The following is a 14,712-nucleotide window of genomic DNA, read 5'->3' as shown; positions in this document are numbered from 1 at the left end:
TCCCTTTAATCCAAGCACATGGGAGGCAGAAGCAGGGGTATCTCTGTGAGTTCAAGACCAGCCTACAGAACAAGTTCCAGGACAGCCAGGGCTACACATAGAAACCCTGTCTCGGGCTGGAGAGATGGCTCAGTGAATAAGAGCACTGGATGTTCTCCCAGAGGTCCTGAGTTCAATTCCCAGCAACCACATGGTGGCTCACAACCATCTGTAATCAGGACTGGTAACCTCTTCTGGTCTGCAGGGATACATGCAGACAGAACACTGTATAAATAAATAAATTTAAATTTAAAAAAGTCATTGAAAAAGAAACCCTGTTTCAGGGGGAAAAAGAAAGAAAAGCAACTATTGTTGATTCGCTACAATGTGTCTTTGTGGCTTTATTTTTTTTTTTCCCAGCTGGGGATGGTGGCAGGACACCTTTAATACCACCACTTGGGATAAGCAGGCAGATCTTTGTTAAATTTGAGGCCAGCCTGGTCTACAGAGTTCCAGGACAGTCAGGGCTGTTACAAAGAGAAACCCTATCTAGAAAAATTTTCCCAAAGAATCTTTATGCAGATTACCTAAGGCTTTCCCCCACTACTGGCATTTTTTTTTTTTTTTCTTTTCGTTTTTTCGAGACAGGGTTTCTCTGTGGCTTTAGAGGCTGTCCTGGAACTAGCTCTTGTGCACCAGACTGGTCTCGAACTCACAGAGATCCGCCTGCCTCTGCCTCCTGAGTGCTGGGACTAAAGGTGTGCACCACCACTGTCCAGCCACTGCCAAATTTAACCTTTACTACTTGCTATTACCGTCTGGCAAACCAAACTAAAGAGGAATACATTTCTAATTCTATACAGCCTATTATTTCAGTGCAAATATTCCTCTGTCTCTTGTCGCACACACTTGTTCTTCTAGAGGACCCAAAGTTCAGTTCCTGGCCTTGGGAGGCCAGCTAGGGTTACATAGCAAAACCCTGCCCCAAAAGATAGTTTGGAACAAAAATTCTATTAATCCTTACAAAGGGGGAAAATTACTTTTGTTGTCATGGCTCACAGAAAGAAAGCAAAGTAGTTTCCCAAGTAAAAAAAAAATGATGTTCAAATGCCATGTTGCCCACGCTGGCTTTGAACTCCCGGCCCCAAGCTCCGCAAAACAAAGATTACATGCATAGGCCAAAATGCTCAGCCTCGCTGTTCTTTAGAGGAAAAAGAACTAAAACAGAAACGATATCAACAAACAAACAAAACTAAGTCCCCCGCCACGCTAAAGAAACCTCAACCATGGGCAGTCCCACAGAGCAGAATCCGTTTAGCATTCTCCTGCATACCAGGCTCACAATTGACCAGCCCAGGGCCGCAGTTCTTGGATTATTTACTTATATGCGTATCTGTATCCTCTGCCATCTTGAGTTTCGGCACTCGGGTAAAGGCTACGAGCCCGAAGCCGGCCATCTAAATTTCCCCCAGATACTTAACTCTTCCCTGCCCGTGCAGGGTAACTCAAGATTCCGATTATTCACTGGAAGATACTTCAATTAACTCAATTTCCTTTACGTAGGATCAAATGTAACTGTGACAAACTTGCTTATTAATATACCAGCCCTTGTGGCTAATCCTCTGCATAGTAACTTTGGGGACAGTTTTTTTTTGGGGGGGGGAGCAAAAAAATCAGAGCGCTCAGAGCTTTACCCTTGAACACTGCAATAATAAACACAAGCAGAGCAGTGCTATGTTCTTTTAACTGACTCCTGCTGTCCCAGCCCCAGGTGAGGCCCAGTCTGGTGACCGCTAGCGACGGGACGACGAACATCCACCCAAGCCACCCGGCTCACGCCGGCGTGGCGCGGGTCTGGGGCAGCGCGCTTCTGGCTCCTCCCTTCCCGACGCGTGGGAACGCGGCGCCCTTCCTTGAGTTGCCCAAAGCGGCCGCCTGAGCGCTCGGGCACCGGCTCCCGCAACTCCCGTTGAGACTACTTCCCCGCAGCCACCGTGCCTGTCTGGCTATTATGCCCTCGCCGTCCGGCCCACGCAGAGCTCAGCGCGGCGGAGCGCACCGCCCAGTGCGGCTTTTCCGACAGGCACCGCCGCGGACACCTCAGGTCCTGCGGGCTGAGAGGGCGGCGCCTGGGCCCGCGGTGCGCGACGGGGGTTATTAGGGGGAGGGGGCGGAGAGCTGCGCCGGAGGGCCGGGCCGCGGTTACGGCGGCTGAGGAGAGCCAGCCCGAGAGGGTGGGGGGGGCGCAAGCACAGGCCGCAGGCAGCGGCGCCGGGCCTGGAGCGGGCGCGGTGGGACGCTGCGGCCAAAGCGTGTGGCCGCCCGACGGCGGGCGCTCAGCACAAGGGTACGGCAAGAGCGGGGCCCCGGCCTGCGGGCGAGGACGGCGCGCTGCCCCGGGAGCGCGGGCGGCAGGGCGCGCGCAGGGGGCGGCAGAGGCGCGAGGCGCGCGGGCGGCCGGCGAGCCAGCAGGCGGGCCTGCGCCGGCTGTAGGTGGCCGGCCTGTGGACTTGGTCCCTGCTCCCTCCGGCCCGCCTCCCTTCGTGAGTATCATCCCCGCCCTTCTTCCCGAGGAGGCCTCTGCCCGGGGGCCTGCGTGAGGGCCCGGGGGTTGGTTTATTAAGGAACAGAGTCTCCCACAGGAGGCCGGCACCGGCCCTTCCTTCGCCGCGGACGTCCCTCACATGGCCACAGGTGTGGCCGGCTGAGAGAGGTGCGCTCGGGCCGGTTCCCCTAGCTCCTTACGCTGGGGTTAATAAGGGGCAGCTGGTGCCATCCATTGACAAGTGACAGGCACTTCCAGCAGCCTGACTTCCCGGATCGACAGCCCAATCAGTCCTGTTCTTACTTTACACCGGGAAACTTCACCAGCACAGCCTGGTTGGTTCTCGTGGGTGGCAGCGACTATTTTGGTTTCTCTTTGTATTAAAGATAATTAAAGGTTGTATCCTGAGTTGAGCCCCTTACACTTCTGCTTTCCTTTCTCTGTGGAGGTTCTCTTTCCAATTTAGTTCTGGTTCCTACCATAATTTTTGGGTGGATTTCTTTACACAACTGTTTAGACTTTTACCCCTCAAAGTTTCAGTCTCATACGCAGCTAAGGCTTCTGAATATTTATTGTTTCCTTTGACAGTTTTGTGCTGACATTTATCTCCCCAGGTACAAAAAAATTGTACACCAAGAAGCCATGGAGAAGAGAGGTGTGGATGAAATAGAAAATGGAGATGCTTTCCTTGAGCTAAAGAAACTGCCCACCTCCAAATCCCCTCACCGCTATACAAAAGTAAGTTTTGTTATTAGTGAAGTAGTAATGTGTAGCTATCTCACTGGAGTTATTTAAAGTGGCACTCTTGGCTATGATTCACTAGAGACTAAATAAATTTAGTAAAGTATCAGTTTGGTCATTTTTCTGGAAGTGTGACTACTGGGTTTAAACTGTAGCTTTTGTTGTCGTTGTTGTTACAGATGGGATATGAACTCACAACTATTTCATTGCTTAAGAATACATAGTGATTTTAAGCTTCCTATTTTTGTTTTTGGAGACATGGCTTACCTATGGTACTCAATTCAGACTCTTGATTGTGAAGTTAGAGGTGCGCACTACTACATGTAGTTTGAAACTGGTCGTCTTGCTGTCATCCCTAGCTCAGGAACTACATCCAAGTTTTGTACTTAGTGAAGATATTGCATCTGTGTCATAATGGCTGCTGAGTGTTACTGAATAGATTAATAAGTTCCAGTGAACTATTTTGTTTGTTTCTGGCATTCTGAAATACTCTGGGCTAGAGTAAAATGTTCCTGAAGTGGAAAGCCTTGAAATGGCCAGTGAGAGGGATTATGCTGTAGTTGAGCCCATGTCCATATTTCCTTACTGTGATCACCATCATGAACCTCAGCATGATTGTGGTTTATTGTCCCTGGCCTCCTAGGATACTCAGTAAAGCTGGGCTTATTTGTGAACTGCCTTTACACTTCCCTAATTGGTAAAGTGTCAGGTAGTAATTTTCAGCGTTAACGAGAGAATGAATGAATGAATGAATGAATGGATTTAGTATGCCTGGGTGGGAATTTTTAAGTGTAATGTGAGTTCTTAATTGATTGTTTTCCTATTAGTCAGTTACAGACCAGACGCTTCTGCCTCCCTAGTGCCGGGATTAACATTTGTCGGAATGCTTTTGAACTATGGATTCAGATTGAAAAGTACTCCACAACTTAAACTCATTGCCTAAAATGTTGACAGGTGAATTCTGAACGTATCAGATGAAGGGAAGTGGCTTTGAAATACTTACAATCTTATGGGATTCCAAATTTCCTAGTTCTTGTTTGGCTTTTTTTAAGTAGTCTCTAATGTGGAAGACTGAAAAAATGGCATTTGTCAGGTAACTGAGATACATAGCTGCTCCCTGAGGTTTAGAGTGGCCTCTGCTATGCTTCCAAGTATAGGAATTCAAGCTAAAGTCACATGGTGTCTTTACACCAACATTTAAGCCTCTGTGACAGTTAACCGGGATATTATAAATGAGTTGATCATGTGCGCCTGTCATCCTCAGGGTCTTTTTTTGTTGTTGTTTTTGTTTTTGTTTTTCGAGACAGGGTTTCTCTGTAACTTTGGAGCCTATCCTGGCACTCGCTCTGGAGACCAGGCTGGTCTCGAACTCACAGAGATCCTCCTGCCTCAGCCTCCCTAGTACTGGGACTAAAGGCGTGTGCCACCAACACCCGGCCATCATGCTCAGGGTCTTAAGTCATTAATATTCATAATTTCTTATTTGTTTTGCTGTGTTCCCAAGAACAAAAGCTGCATTTTGCAGTCAATACAGAGGTACATGCCTTTAATCACAGCTTGCAGAGGCAGGTGGTTGTCTGTGAGTTCCAGGTCAGCCTGATCTTCAAAGTGAGTTACAAGCAGGGCATTGGTGGTGCACACCTTTAATCCCAGCACTCAGGAGGCAGAGGCAGGTGGATCTCTGTGAGTTTGAGACCAGCCTGGTCTACAAGAGCTAGTTCTAGGACAGCCTCCAAAGCCACAGAGAAACCCTGTCTTGAAAAACAAACAAACAAACAAACAAAAAAAAACAAAGTGAGTTACAGGACAGCCAGAGCTATGTAGTGAGACCCTGTCAAGGAAAGTAAGCCAGAGAAGAGTTCAGATTTAAATTTCAGGCAGAGCTGGGCAGCGGTGGCACACGCCTTTAGTCCCAGCACTTGGGAGGCAGAGGCAGGCGGATCTCTGTGAGTTTGAGACCAGCCGGTGTACAAGAGCTAGTTCCAGGACAGCCTCCAAAGCCACAGAGAAACCCTGTCACAAAAAATGAAAAAAACAAAACAAAACAAAAAAACAAAGCAAACAAAAAATTTTAGGCAGAAGTCAGGAATCAGATGATTTATTTCCTATACAAAAGTCATCTTTGCTAATTTTACATGTCTTCCATAAATTGAGTTGAGTAGAAACCTCTAACAGGTGGCATTTCAGTGGTGTATTTAAGCTAGCATAAAAATAAGGGTGCCTATTTTCAGGAAGGCAGAGTTAGGGTGTGAAAAAATCATTATCTGATCTTAATATGTCAGCTGTCCAGAATACATAGCTACCTGGAAGTTCTTAGCTGGTTGGCAAGACCATAAGTACTGAGTTTTGACTGTCATTATCTTCCTTTTCCATTTTAACTCGTCTTGAAAAGTTGGGACTCAGGTTCTTTGACCCCATGAGTGTTCTACTTGCCCAGCATGATAGGAACTTTAGCTAGATAAGAAGCTAGTCTTTGCACATAGAAATTTGAAGAACGGCTAAGCAGTGGTGGCCCATGCCTTGAATCCAAGCACTTGGGAGGCAGAAGCAGGCAGGTCTCTGAGTTCAAGGCCAGCCAGGGCTACACAGAGAAACCTGTCTCAAAACAGAAACCAAACCAAACAAAAAATTTTGTAGAAGGAACCTTTATTCAAGAAAGGGTGGTATATTAGGATGCTGGGCGTAAGGGCAACCTGCCTAAGAAGCTGAGAGTTTGGTTGAGAGTTCCTAGTAGTCCAGCTAGACTGGAACAAGTCTAATAATTAGTGCCACAGCTTCAGAAAGGGGTGATGCACCTTCTTCTTGTCAGTGCAAGCTTTGGGGACAAAAAGAGAGACTAAGGATTGTTAAGGTACCACTCATGGACTGGATTACTACTTTACCTTTAACCTGTGTGACCTTCAGTCTTACACTTAGCTTATCTCTTTCTTTTTTTCTTGTTCTTGTTTGTTTTTTGGTTTTTTTTGTTTTGTTTTGTTTTTCTTTTTGAGACAGGCTTTCTCTGTATAACCCTGGCTCTGGCTGTCCTGGAACTCCCTCCGTAGACAAGGGCTGACCTCAAACATAGAGATCCACCTGTCTACCTACAGAGATCTACCTGTCCCGTTTCCCAAATGCTGGGACTTTATTAAGGCATGCATCACCACACCTGGCCACTTAGCTTCTCTTAATCTCTCCTCTAAAGTAAAGATAGACTACAGCTGATCTTGCAGGAGCTTTTATGGTGAATAAATGGGAAAGTGAAGATCCAGTGCCTGCTACACAGCAGATGCTAAAAACTGGATGATGTATTAAACAGGCCTATCCAAGGATGAGAGTCCTTTTAGTGCCAACTTTAGAATCAAGGCAGGCTTTGTACATGGCATAGAGTAACCACCTTCTTTTACTGTTTTTTTTTGTTTGTTTGTTTGTTGCGTGGAGTCTGCTCAACCTAATGCCTACTAGGAATACCCTCTTACCTTAAACTGTACTGCCCACCTTCATCTCCATTCTAACACTGAAGCAGATAGCCCTAAAAGTGACTTTAGTGTTTTAGGTTTCCTTCTAGTATTTATCAACCTATTTACTGCTTGGGGTTTTACATTGTTCTTCTCAGTTATATCGACTATTTAAAAGGCAAGGCTTACTTTTATTGCATTGGCCAGGTGCATAGGGGAGAAAAATTTTCTTTTTTTTTTTTTTTTTTTTTTTTTTTTTTTTTGGTTTTTCGATACAGGGTTTCTCTGTGGCTTTGGAGGCTGTCCTGGAACTAGCTCTTGTAGACCAGGTTGGTCTGGAACTCACAGAGATCCGCCTGCCTCAGCCTCCCTAGTGCTGGGATTAAGGGCGTGTGCCACCAAAGCCCGTCCCACAGGGGAAAATTTTTGAATGAGAGAAAACCAGGTTTTCTTATGTTTTTTTTTTTTTTTTTTTTTAGTAGCGTTTCATAGTTCCATGCATTCTTCACTAGAAAAGTCTTATATCAGATCAGCCACTGTTAGGTTAGCGTGGATTTGGCTCAGTGTGATGTTACCTAACTATCTGCAAGACCTATTCTTGGGAATCCCTTTATTAGATCCCTTCATGAATGATATTGGCTTGATAGCTAGCTACAGTGCTTTTAGCTTGTTGCAGTGTGTGTGTGTGTGTGTGTGTGTGTGTGTGTGTGTGTGTGTGTGTGTTTTGCACGTGTGTGAGTATGCAGTGATACCTACGCATGCATATGCAGAGGTCAGATCAGGATATTGCTATTTGCTTTATTGTCCTGAGACGAAGTCCCTCACTGAACCAGAAGCTCACTTTTTGGCAAGCCTGGTTGGCCAGCAAGCTGTGGGGTTGACCTTTCTCCATCTCCCATACTACGGTATAGCCATGTACTCTGCTTTTTAGATGGGTGCTGGAGATTCAAACTCAGATTTTTGGTTTTGTAGAGTAAGTACTCCTATCAAGCCATCTCCTCAGCTCCCATTGTTTTGGGGGATTTTTCTTTTCTTTTTCTTTTTTCTTTTTTTTTTTTTTTGTGTGTGTGTGTGTGTGTGTGTGTGTGTGTGTGTGTGTGTGTGTGTGTGTTTTGGTGTTTTCAGGACAGGGTTTCTCTGTATGTAGCCCTGGTTGTCCTGGAACTCACTCTGTAGACCAGGCTGGCCTTGAACTCAGAGATCCACCTGCCTCTGCTTCAGCTTCCCATTGTTGGGGATAAAGGAGTGTGCCACCACCACTCAGCTGACAAGTTTTTTTAAGGGAGGCTGACACAATTTCCTTGGGTGTGTGGTTCTTGGGCAATTAGTAGCTTGTATCTGTTTCGTTAAGTTTTAGTAAGCTGTGCAAAAAGTAAAAAGGTCAAGTATTAAACCCTTTAGTGTCCATTGGGTGGTTTCAGAGTTTAGGTCCACAGTCTGTAAAGTCTATGAAAGAGTGCTCACATTCTGATGAACTACTTGGGAGGACTTTCTAAGGATTTTTTTATCTTTGGCCAAAATAGAAAGTTTTCTTTGAAAATATCTTTAAAGGGGGTCCCTTTCAAGGAATAATTGACATTGAGGGCTCTTGAAGAGCTGGTAAGTTTAAGAACAACCTCTCTTGAGTAACTGAAAGAATTTCAAAGGCAAGGAAGTCTTCTGTATATAGTTAAAAAGCAAGCTGCCCGATTCATAGTTTTAATCCCAACATCCAGGAGGCCAAAGCAGATCTACGTAATAAACTCTCTCTGAGTACAAGGCCAGCCAGATCTACATAATGAGACCCTGACTCAGAAGAAGGAAAGGAAAGCCGGGTGGTAGTGGCTGCACATGCTTTTACTCCCAGCACTCCGGAGGCAGAGGCGTCTCTGTGAGCTAGAAGTCAGCCTGGTCTACAAAGTGAGTTCCTGGACAGCCAGGGATACAAAGAGAAATTTAAAAAAGAAAAGATAAAGAAGAGTAAGCTGTGTTGCTTTAACTTGTGGTATGGTATATGTCTTGGAACATCTATTGGCTTATATATATATATATATATGTATATATATATATATTTGTGGTAATTAATAAGCCAATGTTAGTATACCATTATTAGCCGAAGTCTGTATTGTATGTGTGGGTTTTTTTTAAATTTATTTTTATTTTATATGCATTGGTGCTTTGGCATGGGTGTCAGGTTCCCTGGAACTGTAATTACAGACAGTTGTGAACTGCCATGTGGGTGCTGGGAATTGAACCCAGGTCCTCTGAAAGAGCAGTCAGTGCTCTTAATCACTGAGCCATCTCTCCAGCCCCTATATGTGTGTTTTAAACTAATACCCTACTTGAGCATTGCTTCTAGGATACCATATTACATTCAGTTGTAATCACTTCTTTATTTCGAGACAGGGTTTCTCTGGTAATCACTTCTTTGGCTCCTTGTTTCTATCTTTTAAAAAAAAATTATTCATTTGCACATGCTTGCATACATATGGAAGCCAAAGAGCAATATATGGGAGTCATTTGTGTTTCCTTTTACTATGTAGGTGCCTGGGATTGAAATTAGCCTTTACCTGATAACCATCTCACCAGCCCTTCCTTTTACTTTTGTAAAACTGTTTGTTACCTATGTTAATTTAAGTTTTATTGTTGCATTGGGGGGGGCCGCTTTTTTGAGGAGGCAGAGATAGTCAGTTCTCCGAGTTCAAGGCCAGCCTGGTCTACAAAGTGAGTTCCAAAACAGCCAGGATTATAACACAAAGATACCCTGACTATAGTGACTTGGAAGAAAAAAATAAGTTTCTGTGCTATAATGTCTGCTGTTGCCAGGTTGTTCATCCTGCCTATTTCCATGGACTCCAGTCTTCATAAGTGACATGAAGTAGCATGCTTGTCAGTGCTTAGAGGCTTTCAGAAATTTGAACAGATTCTAAATACCATCATAAATTTGAAGTTTCATTTATATTAATTCTTTAAACATTCCTAGGAATTTCTAGTTAGTAAAACCAATAATTAACCAGTTGTGGTGACTCGCACCTTTAATCCCAGGACTCAGGAGGCAGAGGCAGGTGAATTTCTGTGAATTGGAGCCCAACCTGGTCTACGTAGAGAGTTTCAGGACAATCAGAGCTACATAGTGAGACCCTGTCTCAAAACCCCAAAACAAAACAATTTAGAAGTAAATCATAAATACATTAAAATGCCTGTGTATTTTACCTGTTCCACCAGGTATGATGATGTCATAGGTAATTTGTTATCATTTGGTTGTTTGGTTTCAGTTTTTTTTTTTCTCTCTCTCTTTTTCAAAGACGATTTCTTTGTGTAACAGCTCTGGCTATCCTGGAACTCACTCTGTAGATCAGGCTAGCCTTGAACTCACAGAGATCTGCCTGCCTTGGCCTCCCAAGTGCTGGAACTAAAGGTGTGTGCCACTACTGTCTGGCTACTTTTTGTTCTTTATTTCTTTTCTTTTTTTAAGATTCAGGCAGTTCAGTATCCTGCCTGCATGTGTGTCTGCAGGCCAGAAGAGGGCACCAGATGTCATTATAGATAGTTGTGGGCCACCATGTGGTAGCTGGGAATTGAACCCAGGATCTCTGGAAGAATAGCCAGTGCTCTTAACCTCTGAGCTTTCTCTCCATCTCCCTCCCTGCTTCTTCTTCTTCTTCTTTTTTTTTCATGTTGACTATAAGTTTATTATAAGGCCCAGCAGAGTAGAGAGACTAAGAAGAGGAGAGGAACAGGGTAAATGGTGACCACTATGGCCAGTCGCCATAGAGAGACAGAGAGAGCGCATAGGTGAGAGAGTAGAGAGGAAGCAGAGAGCATAAATGGGCAGGGATCTGTCTTTTGAAAGGGGTCCTCTGCACCTGCGTGCAGACTTAGTTCCCATGGAACCTTGGGCTGACCAGGGTACTGCCTGTTCCACCAGGTAACAGGGGCAGGCCAGCATAATGCCTGAACCTTTCATTCCCACCTCTACTTATTATTTAAAAAAAGGTGGGGTGTTAGACATGGCAGGTTAAGGAATAAGGGCGTCGAATTCTCAAGACTGCTTCCTGCTGACGTGGGGGGCGTTGACCATCTTTGGGGGACCCGAGAAGGTTGGGGTGATGCCACGTCCTGGGGTAGCTGGTTGTTTCATTTCAGGCCAGGCTGTACAGAACTCCCTGGCGCTTCTTAGACCTGGCAAGATGTTGACAGAGCAGAGGACAAGGTTAAGTTTAGAAAAAAAATTTTTTTCTTAGGTCCTGTCACTTGAGGGGAAGATTGTAAGATGAGGGAGGGGTTCCTGAGGAGTCCCAACATGAGGGAAGGGAGTCCTGCGACCAGCCCTCCCAGCTTAAAAGATTTTATTATTATGTATACAGTGTTCTGTCTGATGTATCCCTGCAGGCCAGAAGAGGGCACCAGATGGTTGTAAGCCACCATGTAGTTGCTGGTAATTGAACTCAGGACCTCTGGAAGACTAGACTAGTGTTCCTTTTTTTTTTTTTTTTTTTTTTTTTGGTTTTTCGAGACAGGGTTTATCTATGTAGCTTTGGAGCCTATCTTGGCTTTTGGCAGTCGCTCTGGAGACCAAGCTGGCCTCAAGAACTCACAGAGATCTGCTTGCCTCTGCCTCCCGAGTGCTGGGATTAAAGGCATGTGCCACCAATGCCTGGCTAGGCTAGTGTTCTTAACCTCTAAGCCATCTTTCCAGCTCCCCCCCCACACACACTTTTTTTAAATTTATTTATTTTTGTTTTATGTACATTGGCATTTTGCTTGCATGTATGTCTGTGTGAGAGTGTCAGATCTTGGAGTTATAATAGACAGTTGTAAGCTGCCATGTGGTTACCTGGAATTGAACCTGGGTCCTTTGGAAGAACAGCCAGTGCTCTTATCCACTGAGCCATATCTCCAGCTCCAGCTCAAACACATTCTACACACACACACAAACAACCCAGTTTTTGTTTTTGTTTTGTTTTTGAGACAGAATTTCTCTTGTGTAGTTCTGGCTATCCTGAAACTCAATTTGTAGACCCAGACTGGCCTTGAACTCACAGGGATCCACCTGCCTCTATCTTCCAAGTGCTGGGATTAAAGGGGGACAGTACCACTGCCCAGCTGGGATCTAGATTCTTGAAGTTGAGAGAAATAGGAGTAATCCTCTTGTTACAGAGTACAGAAGGCCCCCACTGCCCAGTTACCCCAACCCCCACACCCCAGACAAAGATTCTCAGTGTAGCAGCCATGACTCTCATGGGAATTCCGCTTTGTAGACCAGGCTGGCCAAACCACATTTTTGTTTTTGTTTTTCCAGACAGGGTTTCTTCATGTAGCCCTGGACTGTCCTGGAACTCGCTGCCTTTTCAGTCATGTCCATTCCCAATGAAAACTCTGTTCCTTGGACCAAAAACAAAAATTATAAAAACCAACAACAAAACCTTCCTTTCTACTGGCTAGCAGACTGGTGACAGAAATTTCGAAACAGGAGAATTAGTTCAAGGCCAGTCTTGAGCTTGTCTCAAAATCCCCCCTCCCCCCCCAAATGTGTGAAATTCTTAAAGTAGACACACAGAAGGAAAATAAATTGGAAGTATGTTGCCTGAGAAACTGTGATTCAAAGTCCTCATGTGATTTCTCTTTTTAGGAGGAGCTCTTGGATATAAAAGAACGTCCCTACTCCAAACAGAGGCCATCATGCCTCTCTGAAAAATATGACAGGTATGACTGTTATTGTTAAGAATTGCATTGTTGGAACTAGAATGATGGCTTCATAGTTAAGCATCTGTACTGCTCTTTCAGTGGACCTACGTTGAAATCTTAGCACCCACATCAGGATCCTAACCACCTGTAAACTCCAGCCAGCTCCAGGGGCATCCAACACCCCTGGTTGATATGGACACTTGCACTCGTGTGCACATACATAAAATTAAAATAATAAAAATAAATTAAAAATCAGTAAATAAATTTATTTAAAGGAAAAGAATTACATGGTTGGTAAGTTGTTGTTTTGTAGGGTTATTAATAAGGGAAGTATTTGAATAGTTAGTATGGCCATCAACTAATCCATACTGAAACTCAGCTACAGAATGACTTGGTTATACTCACAGGGCAGATTAAACCTAGGAGTCTTAGTGCTGGGGTGTTTTCCCCAGATCCTGTGGTTCATGCTTGGATTTCAGGGCACTTCTTTGGGGATGCTGAAGGGAGGGCCCTAAGATCTTTATCAAAGAGCCATTCATATTAGCCTATTGTGTTCTTAAGAAAAGGTAAAGGTAAAGATGAAAAAGCTAGATATAAATGGTCTGAAAATGTACAGTAACCTTGTATTTGTGTGTGTGTGTGTGTGTGTGTGTGTGTGTGTGTGTGTGTGTCTGTCTGTCTGTCTGTCTGTCTGTCTGTCTGTCTGTCTGTCTGTCTGGGTGGTGGTGGCCCACGCCTTTAATCCCAGCACTTGGGAGGCAGAGGCAGGTGGATCTCAGAGTTTGAGGCCAGCCTGGTCTCTAGAATGAGTTCAGTACCGGCTCATCAGCTATACAGAGAAACCCTGTCTCAGAAAGAAAACAAGAAAAAAAATACTTGAGTACTACTCCACCCGAACCTCAGCTTCAAGCTATAGTTGTGGAGAGCTACATTTCAGCTTGCTTGCTTATCACAATTTTTCTCTATATCTATCTATCTATCTATCTATCTATCTATCTATCTATCTATCTATCTGCTTTTCTGAGACAGGGTTTATCTGTGTAACAACCCTAGCTGTCCTGGAAATCACTGTGTAGACCAGGCTTGCTTAGAACTTGCAGAGATCCACCTGCCTCTGCCTCCTGAGTGGTGGAAATAAAGGTATGCACCACCACTGCCTGGTGCTTATCACAATTAAGAGTTTTCTTCGATGGCTTTCTGTCTAGGCTGTTACTTTTGTGGGAGAGGAGGAAGGAATGCTCCTCCTTCTCATCTGTTGAGTCTGCAGTCATCAAGGGCGTGTATTTTTACTTAAGATGTGTCATGTTTAATTTATTTGGTTTAGTGTGCCACATACCCTCACCCCTAGTGCTGGGTTTGGAACCAAGGCCTTACCCATGTTAGGCAAGTGTTTTTATCATTAGACTAATATTCAGTCTAGACAGGCTTTTAAAACTGATTACATGGACTTCTGGAAAGGCCTGTTGAATCTAGATGAATCTAGATGTGTCGCCACATTTTCCTGATGGTAATGACACCAGAACAGTGGCTACTTTTGATTGGCTAGGATGTTTCATGGGCTTGTTTCTTTTTCATTAAAATGCTAAAGTCTTTGTTTTTGTTACTTTTTAAAATTTGTTTATATTTTATGTATGAGAGTTCTATATGTATACCTGCATGCCAGAAGATGCCATCAGATTCTATTTTAGATGGTTGTGAAGCCACTATGTGGTTGCTGGGAATTGAACTCAGGTCTTCTAGAAGAGCAGTCGGTGCTCTTAACCCCTGAGCCATCTCTCAAGCCCCTAAAATTGTAAAGTCTTTGTATACTTCATGAATTTTATTATTAAAACTTTTTTCTTTGCCGGGCAGTGGTGGCACACACCTTTAGTCCCAGCATTCGGGAGGCAGAGGCAGGCGGATCTCTATGAGTTAGAGACCAGCCTGGTCTACAAGAGCCAGTTCCAGGACAGCCTCCAAAGCCATTGAAACCCTGCCTCGGGAAAAAACAAACAAAAAACTGAGACCGCAGATAGAGATTCTAGCTCAGGGTCGAGGGCAGGTGAATCTGTAAATGTGAAGCCAGCCTGGTTTACATAGTAAGTTCCAGTTCCACCAGTGCTATATAGTGAGACTCTGTCTCAAAATAACAACAAACCCAAACAAACTAAAAAATTCTAGAATATTTTCCAGGAGGTACTTATGGTAATGAGTTAGAGTTATCTCTGCAGTATTGAAAAGGTCTTTGTGTGGAATAGTTACTGTAGTTCACATACAGCCCACAGTTTATGGACTATGGTTTCATTAGTGTGCTGTTTTTCAAGTACCTGTTGTACTTGAAAATATGAAAATAGCAATATGCTA

General features: G+C 44.3%; 1 protein-coding gene across 2 annotated transcripts in view; it reads left to right on the top strand.

Annotated features, from left to right (window-relative positions):
- The first annotated feature begins 2,201 nt into the window (after positions 1 to 2,201).
- Positions 2,202 to 14,712, top strand: part of Eif4enif1 (eukaryotic translation initiation factor 4E nuclear import factor 1) — a 40,626-nt gene continuing 28,115 nt past the window's right edge. The window contains exons 1-3 of one of the 2 annotated variants that reach the window (XM_027387255.2): positions 2,202 to 2,326; positions 3,139 to 3,262; positions 12,314 to 12,387. In XM_027387255.2, the coding sequence (XP_027243056.1) occupies positions 3,167 to 3,262; positions 12,314 to 12,387 (170 nt within the window). In that variant the 5' untranslated portion in view covers positions 2,202 to 2,326; positions 3,139 to 3,166. Of the gene's footprint in view, positions 2,327 to 2,372; positions 2,523 to 3,138; positions 3,263 to 12,313; positions 12,388 to 14,712 lie in introns of those variants that run through there. The other variant, XM_027387254.2, reaches the window with a different exon arrangement.

This window comes from Cricetulus griseus, assembly GCF_003668045.3.
Source record: "Cricetulus griseus strain 17A/GY chromosome 1 unlocalized genomic scaffold, alternate assembly CriGri-PICRH-1.0 chr1_1, whole genome shotgun sequence".
In the NCBI taxonomy this organism is placed as follows: Eukaryota; Metazoa; Chordata; class Mammalia; order Rodentia; family Cricetidae; genus Cricetulus; species Cricetulus griseus.
Note: the sequence above shows the minus strand (reverse complement) of the source record. Positions and strands in the feature narration are given on the sequence as shown.